This window comes from Petaurus breviceps, unplaced genomic scaffold (assembly GCF_028583685.1).
Source record: "Petaurus breviceps papuanus isolate PSGF00001 unplaced genomic scaffold, PetGlider_PUasm1.0 185, whole genome shotgun sequence".
NCBI classification, from domain to species: domain Eukaryota; kingdom Metazoa; phylum Chordata; class Mammalia; order Diprotodontia; family Petauridae; genus Petaurus; species Petaurus breviceps.
Window position 1 is genome coordinate 19123861 of NW_027185797.1, and position 12720 is coordinate 19136580.

General features: G+C 37.1%; 1 protein-coding gene across 6 annotated transcripts in view; it reads right to left on the reverse strand.

Annotated features, from left to right (window-relative positions):
- The window catches only part of SLC4A7 (solute carrier family 4 member 7), a 133481-nt gene that overhangs the window by 21175 nt on the left and 99586 nt on the right, over positions 1-12720 (reverse strand). For all 6 annotated transcript variants that reach the window (XM_069088534.1, XM_069088532.1, XM_069088528.1 and 3 more), the window contains 7 exons: positions 11378-11539; positions 10891-11004; positions 7605-7766; positions 7189-7440; positions 4650-4718; positions 2738-2911; positions 1103-1234 (listed from right to left, as the gene is read on the reverse strand). In XM_069088534.1, coding sequence (XP_068944635.1) covers positions 1103-1234; positions 2738-2911; positions 4650-4718; positions 7189-7440; positions 7605-7766; positions 10891-11004; positions 11378-11539 — 1065 coding nt within the window. The remainder of the gene's footprint in view (positions 1-1102; positions 1235-2737; positions 2912-4649; positions 4719-7188; positions 7441-7604; positions 7767-10890; positions 11005-11377; positions 11540-12720) is intronic.

Consider the following 12720-nt stretch of genomic DNA (forward strand, 5'->3'; position numbering starts at 1 on the left):
TAAATGCTGTATTTTGAATGATGTCATGTTTTGATCTTCTCTGTTCTGGGTTTGTTACTGAATAAAATAGAGAGCACCTATGCTGGTATTTTGAACCTGGGAAGTTGCCTTTGCTTGGTATTACATTACAGTGTCCTACATATGATTTTATTCAGTTCCACTGAGGTTATGCATTGCCATGAACTTGAAAGAATAAAAATGAGGTAAAGTAACATGGCTCCAAGTCCAAATTAAAATAGACTTTTTGATTCTTTGCAAGCTGTAGAGAAAATCTGACGGTTATGAGAAAAAAAGGATGGGTTGTGGATCTTTTTGTATCTTTTTGTTAGTTACATAACCACATCCCTGATGAACCTAATAAAAATAAGATAAACTGTATCACTACTGGAGAAAACCAGTTTAAGTCATGATACAGACACAGCAATGTATGGTGCCTTTGAGGAAAAAAATAAAAATATTAACTTTTAAAAATGTTAAGACATTCAAGTTACCCCAGGATACCATTTCCATTATATTAAATATTTGTAAATACTACTGAAAAGTAAACATATAAATTTTTGAAGTCTCACAATAGTTGCAGAGATATCAGCACTAAAAATAATAGTTTCAGTTTCCTATGATTAGCAAATGTGGTATTATATTAACACAATTATTAAAATTATCTGTCTGCTTTTTAAATGATAGTCCTGAACTGATCATATAACTGAAAATAATAAAAAAAAGAATGAGAGCTTAGTTTCTTAAAATGTACCATTCAATTTCAATACTAAGTATGAAAATGAAGCTTTTAAAAAGTTGAATTTCATGACATAAAAAAATATGTATGGTCTATTTCTCTGTGTTCATCATTAAAACGTGCTTGAAATTTAAAACATAAATAGCAGATATCTTTTTATTTTGTCAAAGATTCAAAATAAACTACAGATTTCTCTAGAATGTGCTAACGACAGAATCCAGAGCAGCACAATGGCCAGCTGTCACTCAGCTCACAGGGAGCTGCCTGGAAACTGAACCCACTCTGGCAGCTGGAAAACGAGTGAGCTGTGCCTTGACAGTTGCCCAGCAAACTTTAGGGTTTAAAACCCCCGATGGTTTTACATACCTCCTTTTCCTTCTTCTGTTTGTCATCTTCTTTCTTTTTTTTACTTTCTGGCATAAGATCATCAAGCCAGCTCAGTTCCCGTTTAGTAAAACACAAGTCCATTAGTTTGCGTATAAACACCAATGCAAGAACCTTAAAAAAAAACACAAACCCTAAACCTCTTTTGAAGAGTCACAAACTGTTCCAAACACAACAAAATTAAGTAATCAAAAACAAGACTTATAAAATTAAAAAAAAATAGAAAATAATATTTTTTGGCCCTTGCAAGGAAAAAGTATACAGTTAGAAAAATCTAATTCTTAACTATCTGTGTGGAATAAATTATCATTGACCTGTGCAAGTACTTCATTAAAAAGCATGCCATGTCAAATGGAAAGGTATTAAATTTAGGAGAACCATGGATAATATTAAAAATTGTTCCTTTCTGTCTCTACTATTCTGTCAAGGTAAATAAAAATGCATATTAGAATAAGCTAGCCTAGATCTCCATTTCTTTGTTTTTTTAATGGCAGATGCATAGAAATAACTTTTTTTACCCTACACAGGAGAGTGTAATATTAACACTATAAAAGCAGGAACACTAAATGTGGGTTATTTATTTCCAAAATAGCTCTATTCCACAAACTTCAAATGCCTCTTCAAGGGTCATGCTGCTCCTAAGCGATGGAAAAAGCACCAAACTTGGAGGCACTGGGCCTGGGTTCAAACCCTGGCTCTTCCACAGATTCATGGGACAAAACCTTGTCAAAAAGTCACACCCTTTATTTGAGCTTCAGTTTCCTCTTCTATAAAGTAAGAAAATTAAATTTAATTGTCTCTAAGGTGTCTGTTCTTTAATCATCTATGATACTAATAATCTTTGGAGAGTACAGTGTTCTAAAACTCTCAGACATACAATACAGCTAGAGTAACAGAGATATTGTAAAGTTGGGCTTTTATCCCAGCAAGTAACTTAAAGTTAATTAAAAAAACTCTGCAATTTCTCACAGATAAAACAAGCTTTATCCTATTTAAGTTTGTGCCTCATTTGCTGTCCATTTGCAGCACCTTTCCAAGACACAAACACTAATTAGTTTTTCCTATACATATAGAAAGGCTAAACTTCTGAGTGGGATTATGTATCTCATTTAGGAGGCTCCACAAGGTCCCCAGGCTTGAAGAGACATCGCCTGTACACAAAGGGATGTGGAGGGTCACAAGCCTCCTCTCCAGGGAAGCACACCTTGCCTTAGACAGTCCATGAGAACAGTGAACACTAAGGTCAACTGCCTTTGGTGACATATTCTGATTACCTCATTTAGGCACACCTTTGCATTGAAGCCATCAAGAATCAAAGGACACACTGATGCAATGTGAAGTCTTATCTAATTAGCCTAGAATGTATCAGCTTCTTCATCCTCTGTATCAAAGTCTGACTCAAAAGCAGCTATTATTATTTTCATGGTAATCTTTCTTTTAAAAAGTTTCAGAAAATACCCTCAAAAATCTAAAATAAAAAATTACTAAGAAGAAACAAAAAAAAAAACTGATAACTACAGATTTTCAAATCACCGAAATAAATTACTTAATGATTACTTTAAAGAAAAAGCCTATGATCATTTGACAAACTGTTTTTTAAAAAAATGACTCTTTTACCATCATGGGGAAAACAACTGCAGCAGCTGAAGCTTTTATGACCCACAAAAGGACCAAACAGGTGAGCTGAATGACTGTGAAGATGTGGACCTTCCAGAGTGGCACATAGCGGAGATAGATTAGATCTGGCTGGTGCTTAGCGGGCATTCCAAATAATTTGATGCGGTCAAAAAACTAGAAACAAAAAAATCAGAATAAAAAACATTAAACCAAATTTCAGGGCATGCTCTTCTTAAAGAGGTGACTGGACCATCTTAAAGCTGTAACATAGTAGGACCAGGATCTGCAATTTCCCCAAAGCTCCAGCATTAGAGCTGCTCCGACACTCAGTCACTTGCCCAGCACGGGCCAGAGGTGGGATTTCACATGAAGCTGAGTTGTCTGCCTGGACTTGAGGCCAGCTCTCTATCACATCTGCACAATGCCTGGCAAGCACCAATTTCAAGCTGAAATTTCACTAACATTTTTCCACAGTATGGGAAAGCAGGATATATGTAGGTTAGCATCAAAGTTCTGATAAGTTTTGTCAATAATGAATCCCATGTAATATGGTGCATTATTGGAATTCCCATTGCATGTTTCCATTGGACAGAAAACCAAAATACATTTTACATTTTATGTCATCATAAACTCAAATAGTGCAGATTCAAATATATGTGACCACTTCAGGGATTCATTATTTGCACTAATTGGGATCTGGCTATATTCCAACAAAGTGCTTTTAAATCTATGTAATACAAAGTAAGGAGGACAACTTGTGATCATTTAATTTACTGAAATAAACATGGTCCACTGAACCAAAAAACATTCCACATTACTGCTATCTACCCTCAATCCACATTAATGAACACAATATTTAAAAAACGATGTTCATGAAAATACAAGTCATTTAATTAACCATCCCAATTTCTAGTTTCATCATAAAAGAACAAAATTATGTGAAAATAATGCTATGATCCTTTCTAGCTATAAACTTTTGTTCCAAGAAATTAATCAGCTATAATTATTAATTCTTCACTTTACAATATGTATGACCTAAAGGACTAAAAGAAGGGCCCAGAATAGAGGTCAAAAATCAAAAAATCATCCAGAAGTAATTTCAAGCTAAAAACAGCTCCTTCAAAAATGGAATTAACTGGGGCAGTTAGGTGGTATAGTGAAGAGAACACTGGCCCTGGAGTCAGGAGGACCTTAGTTCAAATCTGGCCTCAGACACTTGACACTTACTAGCTATGTGATCTCGGGCAAGTCACTTAACCCTAATTGCCTTGTCTTCCCCCTTCCAAAAAAAAAAATGGAATTAACACAAAGACCAACATCTATATAAGCACAAATATATCTACTTTTAAAAACAAAACTAAAAATTAAAACAGCTGATCAATATTTTCCCAAAGTTTAAATCAACAACTTTCATATGTGAAAACTGTCAAGTATAGCTATTTGTAGTGAATGACAACAATAGCTAATAAGCTGAACGTTCATTTCATAAATAAGAGATTCCTAAACACTTAGAAGAGGTTTTGTAAAATAAATGAAAGCTATATATAACTCAATTCCATCGCCATGACTCCCCACATGAAAAGCATTCCTCCTCAGCTCCACATTGTAATGGCAGCTCTCCTGTTTACCTCACAAAGTTATGGGAAATCAATTGAAAGCATTCTAGCAGAGAGCTTTGCAAACTTTAAAGGACTGCACATAGATAGTATTTTCACTAGATGTGCACTAAATGGGAGGTTAGTCTCGATGTCCAGGAAAAGAAGTTTTAATAAAGGGTAACATTGGCTTTTCAAGCTATAACATAAAGAAAAACAAACTTGCCCAAGGGAACACAGACTCACTACCATTTTTAAAGACAATCTTTTAAAATAGAAAATATCACAATAAAAACAATTTTAAACTTTGAACTTGCCTGAATTCCTTTTAGTGAAGAAACTCCCATGTAAAGAAAAACACCATAGAGAACTGGCATTGGAATAAACTGCAAGTCAAAAGATGACAATCGGAACTTGCGCACAGAAAAAACGTAAAACAACAGCAAAGCACAAAGTGATACAGTCACTGGATATCAATACACAAAAGAATAAGATAAATAGTCCTGAACAAAAGACCAGGATACCTGATGATGACTCAAAATATATTCTATTAGAGAAGCCTGTTTCAACAAAGGATTAGCTCCAAAAATCTGAATTCTTAAGTAGTTTAAGTTCCCTTAATTAAACTGCTAATGAAAGGTAACTCACTGACATCCACTGTGCTAAACTCACACTTGGGATGATCAGGCTTAAGGTGTATGCATGTAACCTAGGGCAGACAATGCCAACCTTGGAATCAGCAGACTTTGGGTTGGGTCTTGGCTGCAAAACCTTAGTAAGTTATTTAACTTTACTGAGAGACTCTACAATGAGGAGGTTAAAAAAAGAAGGATGTCTTTAGGTTCATCCAGCAATAAATCTTAAGGTTATATAATTAAATACAGGCTATGACAAAAGCATAGCCTTTCTATAAAAATGATCAACCACATAATCAATTATAATAGGGACACAGCCTACAAAAGCAAATTTAAAATTATCATGTCATTTCATATTTGGTGATAAAAGCAATTACTGTATTTTTCCTCAACTCCAAATTATATTCAATATTAAAATAGTAGATGAAATTAATGTCTAAACATTCATACAATAAATATTTTAAATGTATTTTAGGAAAGGAAAAATTTAGGTATAAGTAAAAAAATTGTATTATTATAATGATATAGATAAAATTATTTGTGCCTTTGAAGTTACGTAATCTTATTTTTATGGTTTCTCTACAATTGGAGTTTTGAAGAAATATATGACTGAGGTAGGGGAAAGTCGAGGTGGGAGAGAACCTTAAAATGCAGATTTTTCTACCATGAGATTTAATACTCAAAAAAAGTTAAAAAAAAAAAACACTTTGGCATTTAAGATACAGGTAGCATTCTTTGATATTAAAGCCTGTACCTTATTCAAGAGTGGTAGATACATCTAGGAAAGGCTTCAGTTTGCAGGTAAAGTAGCTATGTGTTTATTCACATGCCCAGCCAGAACCGCCTCTATGAAGGCCCAGTACGCTATCTGCTTTGCCATTTGGCTGCCTCAGTAACCCTGAGATTGACCTACCTAAATGAGGAGAAGGACATCCACTTTGGGAGGTCCAAGAAGCAACCAGAGATGAGTGGCAGATGATGAGAGGCCCAACAGAAAGATCTGGGCTGGAAATCCAGATCTGATGAGGTCCCCAAATGAGAACCCATAGGGAGAAAAGAGAGGGCATCAAGAACCAGTCATACAAATGGGAGGAAGATCTGAAGCAAACAGGTTTCTGGGAGAAAGCCTAGAGGAAGAGATGACCAAAAGGCAAATGACAAGCCTAAGAGAAGTTAAGGCCACGAAATCTGGAAATTAAGAGAACACTGGCAACTTTGGTGAGAGAAGTTTTATTTGAGCTATGAGGCTGGAAATCAGATTAGATATGAGCTGAAAAACAGAAGAGGGCAACTTTCTCAAGGAGTCTAGCAGAGGAGAGGAAGCAGTCCGGTCAGATCAAAAAGGCATTTTTTACAGACGGGAGAGACATAAACATGTTTACAGGTAACGAGGAAGGAGCCAGTAGAATGAGAATGAAAATAAGGGAGAACAACAAGGATGAGAATGAGGGAGATTTTCTAGAAAAGTCGGGAGGCTGCAGGACCAGGTGTTGACGTAGCCTCAGCTTTTTGCTATGGCATCAATAAATATATACATTTTGCTAGATAAGTGTGTAATGGGATTTAAGCCTAAACAAAGCTTCATACCAGAACTGTTTTCCTATACAGTTTCCTTAATAGCATAAAACTGTCATATTTATATTTCTAATTATTCTTCATGCCTTTTCATCATACTTTTTTATTACTTAGTACTAGGGTAGGTACTTTCATTCTCTATTATTTTTCACATAACCAAAATTTGCTTAAGCTTTGCCTATTTTTATGCAATATTATCAATATTTTTATAATGTTCTCTGTGTTTTACAGGTAGCTCTTCAATAGGCAAGTTACAGCAGGAGAGAGACAAAAGTCTCATTGGATAAGGTGCAGAGAGAGTTGCAATGTGAACTATGAGAGAGTTTAAAAACAATCAGATCATGGATATAGGGAATTACTTAGAGCATCTTTAAGTGGATTCTCCTCTACCTTTAGGAAAACATACAAAAAAAATTCACAACAGTTTTTAAGATTATATTCTAGATTTAACATGGAAACTCCTATCAATTAAATGTCATCTTTGAAAACTCTATACCATTTCAAAATTAAAACTGCCAAACAGATCTTTTGAAATTAAAGTGAATTTAGTTAAGTTTATTTTAACTGAGCCATTTTTATACTACTAAACATGAGCTTCAACCTTAAAATATTGTTCTCAAAACTATTTAGTGAAAAATTATCTTACCTTCAATACAGAAGTCATGAACACAGACAGGCCCATCAGAACAAAAATCAGCAAGCCTGTAACTCGCTGTTCCCGGATTCCCAAAAACTTAGGTTGTTCACCTGGAGCAGAACATTCAGATTCAACTTTTAAGCTGTTTACGTGACTTATGGACAGAACTGTTGCAGCCACAAACCATGGCAGACCCATAACTGAGCAAACGCCCAACATCACACCAACCATGAGCAAATCCAGATGATATCCAGCTCCTTTCTGTAAAGTCAAGCAAAGGTTTCTCACATTCTCAAGTGCCCACTCAGTTTAAGAAAATATATTAGTAACAAATTAAGCAACTTATTTTTATGCCAGAGCCATGATGAAAATATTAACAAAATAACTCATCTTAATTAGTAAGTAGAAAGAAAATTAAAATTTACCTTCAATTTATGTTCCTTTCGATTTATGATGACTGCTGTGATTTGTTGATCCATGAAAATAAGGATTGTACAAAGCAGCGCTGGAATAGCAGCTATTAATAATGTCCACCATGGGTTATCACCCAGTGGGCTGATGATCCAACCCCTATCTTTACGAGTAGGCTAGGGAGAGAACAACATTAAAATAAAATTTTTTTTCAAGAAGAGTAAGAAGTTTATAGTTCTCGTTCCTCTAATCCATGTTAGCTAGAGAAGTACTTCCATGTTTCATTAATGTTTGTTGAAAGAAAAGTCTAGAAGAACTTTGTTGTGACATCAGAGCACAAGGTACTCTATGAGAGGGCTCCAGGTTAGAACAGAGAGCAGTTTAACAGGCCTAAACTCATACAGCAAACTGTCTCAATACTAGGATGGCTACAAGAAAGGGCATTAAAGTATGAATCCCAGCACTCTGTCATTTATATCTATGTGACCTTGGGTAAACCATTCGACAAATCAGTCTGTTTCCTTGTCTAAAAAATGAAGGGACTCAACTACTGATTTCTGAGATCGCCTCTAAAACTCTAGGGCCAATGGTCCTTGAGAACTGAAAATCTGGGCAAGGCCTAACCAAGGACAGGACAACAAAGAGGAGGTTGGGGCCACATTTAGGAGCAAACTGTCAGCTACTGAAGCCCCTATATGTCATGGCTGTGGAGCCTGCAGCTTCCAGAGCACATGTGGCCTGCTAGGTTGCTGGGTGTAGCCCTTTGACTGAGTCCAAGTTTTACAGAACAAATCCTTTAATTGAAGGGATTTGTTCTATGAAGTATGGATTCAGTCAGAAGGATGCACTTGAGGACTTAGAGGGCCAGATTGGCTTCGAGGCTGCAGACTCCCTAGCCCTGCTCTCTGTCCTCTGCCCTTACATAATGCAATATGACTGATTTAAAGCATTGATTTTTAACAGTAACTTTGTGTTCAGAGGAGCTCTGTGCTCTAGTTATGGCATTAAGGGATCCTGAGGTACATATACACACTTCTGTCTACATACGCTTTAATTTCCTAGCAGTTTTTATGGAAATCACTTTTCCTCCATGAAAATGGTGATGATTACAAACTGGAAAGTATTCTACTTTTTCATGACTTCCAAATTCCTGAAATTTTCATGATCTCCAAAGATTTCCCTTACTAACCTAAATCCAATAATCAGTATTACTATGCTGATGTGCTTGAAAACATTTTATACTTTATGGTCTATAAATTGCTTCTATTTTGGAGTTGTTTCTTGTCTTTTCTCCCTAAATAGAATAGAATCTCCTTGAGGCCAAACCCCTAAAGTAACAACCCAGTATCATAAAATCACAGAATGTTAGATCTACAATGCTAAGAAAATGCCCTTCTGTCCTTTTAATACATCTGTCACGCAAAGTCTTTATGCTACTGTTATTTAGTAAGGTGTTAGTACAAGGCTATAGTTCCATAACGGCAGGGGCCACATCTAATCTAAACTCTGGCTCATAGAAGCTACTGATGTTTTGCACGCAACAGGCACTTAAGTCAATATTTTCTAAATGCATTCACTCATTTTACAGATTAAAAAATAAAGTTAAATAGTGGTGTAGTCACTGAAAAGAGTACTGAATGTAAAGTCTGAGGACCAAAGATTAAATCTAGGCTTGGTTTGCTACCTGTATGGCCTTCAACAAGTCACTTAAACAGAGGTCCAGAGAAAATTATTTGTAAAATGAGGGTACTGAATTTGGCATCTTATGAGGTCCTTTCTAGTTCTAAATCTGTCACCCTACAAATTTATTTTTCTAAATGTCATAGCTGTTAGCAACCATACGTATTCTAAATATATTAATTATTCTATTAATTAATAGTTCTATTATTCTAATATAAGTAGTAAAATAAAAAATAATTATTAAATATTCTAAATATATTATTAATAATAATAGCTAACATTTATATAGATCTTTAAGGCTTAGAAAGCACACTATATATATATATATATATATATATATATATTATTGTTTCATTGATTTTCAAAACAACCCTAAGAAATCGGTGCTGTTATTATCCCCATTTTACAAATGAGGAAACAAAGGCGGGAGAGGTTTAAATGACTTGCCCAGCTTCACACAACTATTAAATGCCTTAGGCAGAATTCAAATTCAGGTCTTCCTGCCTCTAAGTCTGACACTCAGTCTCCTACACAACTTGGCTGCAATAAATCTAGCTGACAAACAGTATTTTCTTACCATATAAATCAACGGCTATCTATTTTAAGGCATTCTTTTTAAAGGTCATTTAGTATAATGAGCTGCCAGTTAAATATGTGGAAATGCTAAAAAGAAAAAAAATTAACAATTTCACTTCAAATTAATCCATGTTTCATATAAACTAAGTAAATGTAGCTTAAAATAAATTATTAAAATATGTCAGAATGAGAGAAATAAGCACTTGGTGCTACAATATTGCCCACAATGTGTGGTGCTGGACAGAATCACTTTCTAGTAGAAGACCAAAAGCCCAGAAATGAGATGCAGTGTTCTATTTAACAGGCACTTTCAATGTGAGAGGGCCCTGAGGCTGCTGCTGGGAGTGCCCAAGCTGGAACATGCATACGCACACACATGCACACAGATACACACACACGGACACACGCGCACAGAGACACACATCCAGACACATGCACACACACGTGCACACGCACACACACTTTCCTGTCCTGGCAGAACTCTAGTAATTCTGTCCCCATAAAAAATAACTGATACATCACTAACTCCTTGTTTAATGATCTTAACCACTCCACAAGCAAAGATGAAAAGTCTGCTCTGCTCAAGGTGCTAGGCGACCAGCAAAACAATCGCACACAGTCCTTACTCTGCGGGAGCTAAAATTCTCCTGGTGGGCACAGGGTAGACAGCCTAACTAAGAGCTACAAGGGCATCTTCTGAGTGGAGGACAGTGAGATGCCTGCTCAATAGGAAAACTCACAAAGAGCTGAGAAAGCAGAGACATGAGAGGTTCAGAGAAGGCCTGAGGAGGCCTGAGGTCACAGCCACTCCCAGGCGTGCTCCTGCACACTCCTCCTCCACCTCCCCATTAGCTGCTCCCTCTTTTCTTCCATTCTTTCCAGTGCCCCTATAGACCCTTCTATCCCTTCAGAAATACACTGTGCTTCAATCTCCAAGAATAGCGAGAAAGGCCATTGGTCTGTCTTGTGGCTTTCTGACTACTCACCAACAGCTCTTCACACAGGGACAAGTCTTCACACATGTTGGCACGCACGACCCCTTACCTCAAACTTTTCAGGAACGTGAAGTTTAGGAGAAGGAACACCCACAAGGTAGTCAATGGCAACCATAGTTACTATCGTGAGAAACACAGCAAAATCACTGATGGTTGATCGGACCTAAAGTAAAGGCACCAAGTCAGTGTGTAAATGTAGTGGACACCACGCACTCAGTCACAGATCATAAAGTGGGGAAGTGAAAAGCAGACTGGCTAAGAGTGAGGGAAATGCTTGTGAGCTCAATCTGGGTGTAATCCCCCAAAGGGCAGGGCAGGTATCTAACTACAGTGGGACTAAAGCGGCTTTTCTCACGTAAACTCAGAAACGGCCACACATGAGTATGCTATGAAACACAACATTCCTGATCCTTCTCTAATCTTTGACACCGACATGATTAACCTCAATACGTTCGTTCTAATTTAGATACAAATCGTTAACTTTTTTTTTTTTCAAAATCCACATATATCAAGCCTCTAAAGTTGTGTTCAATTACCTTGGTAGGAAAATAGCGCTTGGTCTTAAACTGCTTCAGGAACGATGAGAGAAAAAACGTTGTGAAGAATAAGATGACACACCAAAAAAGCACATCAGGGACATAGGGCCCGTGCAGACCGCAGGCTGGGCCCAGGAAGACACCGCGGAGTTCTTTACACTCCTGTGGGGGAGGAAGAAAGTCAGTACTGGCTCCTGCCTTTTTCCAAACAGTAAAAGGGTGACCAAATTACCCATCAAGCGGAGTCAGTGGGGGCTGACATGGTTGTGCCAGAAGCAATTCTGCATCAACTGGGTTTTTTCCCTAAGCTGTCTCTCACTAGAGGCAGGTCCTCAAACACAATACAAAAGACAGGTCAAGCTTTAGCTGGAAGGAAGAGCAATGCCAGGGAGACATTCCAGAAAGATGTCTTCCAACGGCAGCACTCTCATTAGAGGTCACCGTTTCTTCTTTCCGCCTGGCCACCACGTGAGCAAGTGAAAACCAATATTGTTAGGCAGAGGTTTCCCAGACGCTCAGAAAGGCCAGCTACAGGGGGAGTCTCTCATGAATTCTATGCATCAACAGAATGACTGGACAGGCTGGGTTTGTGAGGAAATGATGAGATAAAAACATTCCAAAAGGCAAGCCAGGCCCAGGGCACGGATTCAGCTTTCTTGTGTCTCTCATCTGCTAATGAGAGCAAGCCAACCCTCAATGAGAGCAATGGCGAGTTGGCATTACTCACTGCCCACTGTCATTCTCTACCAGCTCATATAAACAGATTTAATTCAATTAAACTCCATTATAGAGTCATCCATATGCTTTGTATTACACAGACTTGGCTGTTCCAAAATACTTTGAGCTGTTTTTAATATCAGTAAAGTTGCCCCAACAATGGCAAGAAAACTGGTACACCTTGCCAGCAAAATTTCTTCCAAAAGTAAACTGCATTAGCTGGAACATTTTTTTTAAAGATAATACCAATTTTCCTACATTAAAAACTGGATTTTAAAAAAATGGAATGATTTTGAAAGTAATAATTTCAACAAATAATTAAGGGTCAATGCTTCATTCCAATGTACATGAAATGGACTTGCATTTGCCTGTACTAGACCACCTGCATTCTGCCCTAGTGGTGCCATAATCCTTTTAATGATTCTGACTCATCCTCCTCTGAGGGACTTTTGTGAAAGGCTGATCTCAAGCAGGGACAATGCTCTGGAAAGAACTCACTCTTATGACTATGAGTGTCTATAGAAGGGCCTACACCAGAACAGCCAGAGCAGCGGCACTCATGCATGGGAATCTCCTTAGCACATCAGAAATACCACAAACCAGTTCCCTAATGAGAGAGCTCAATG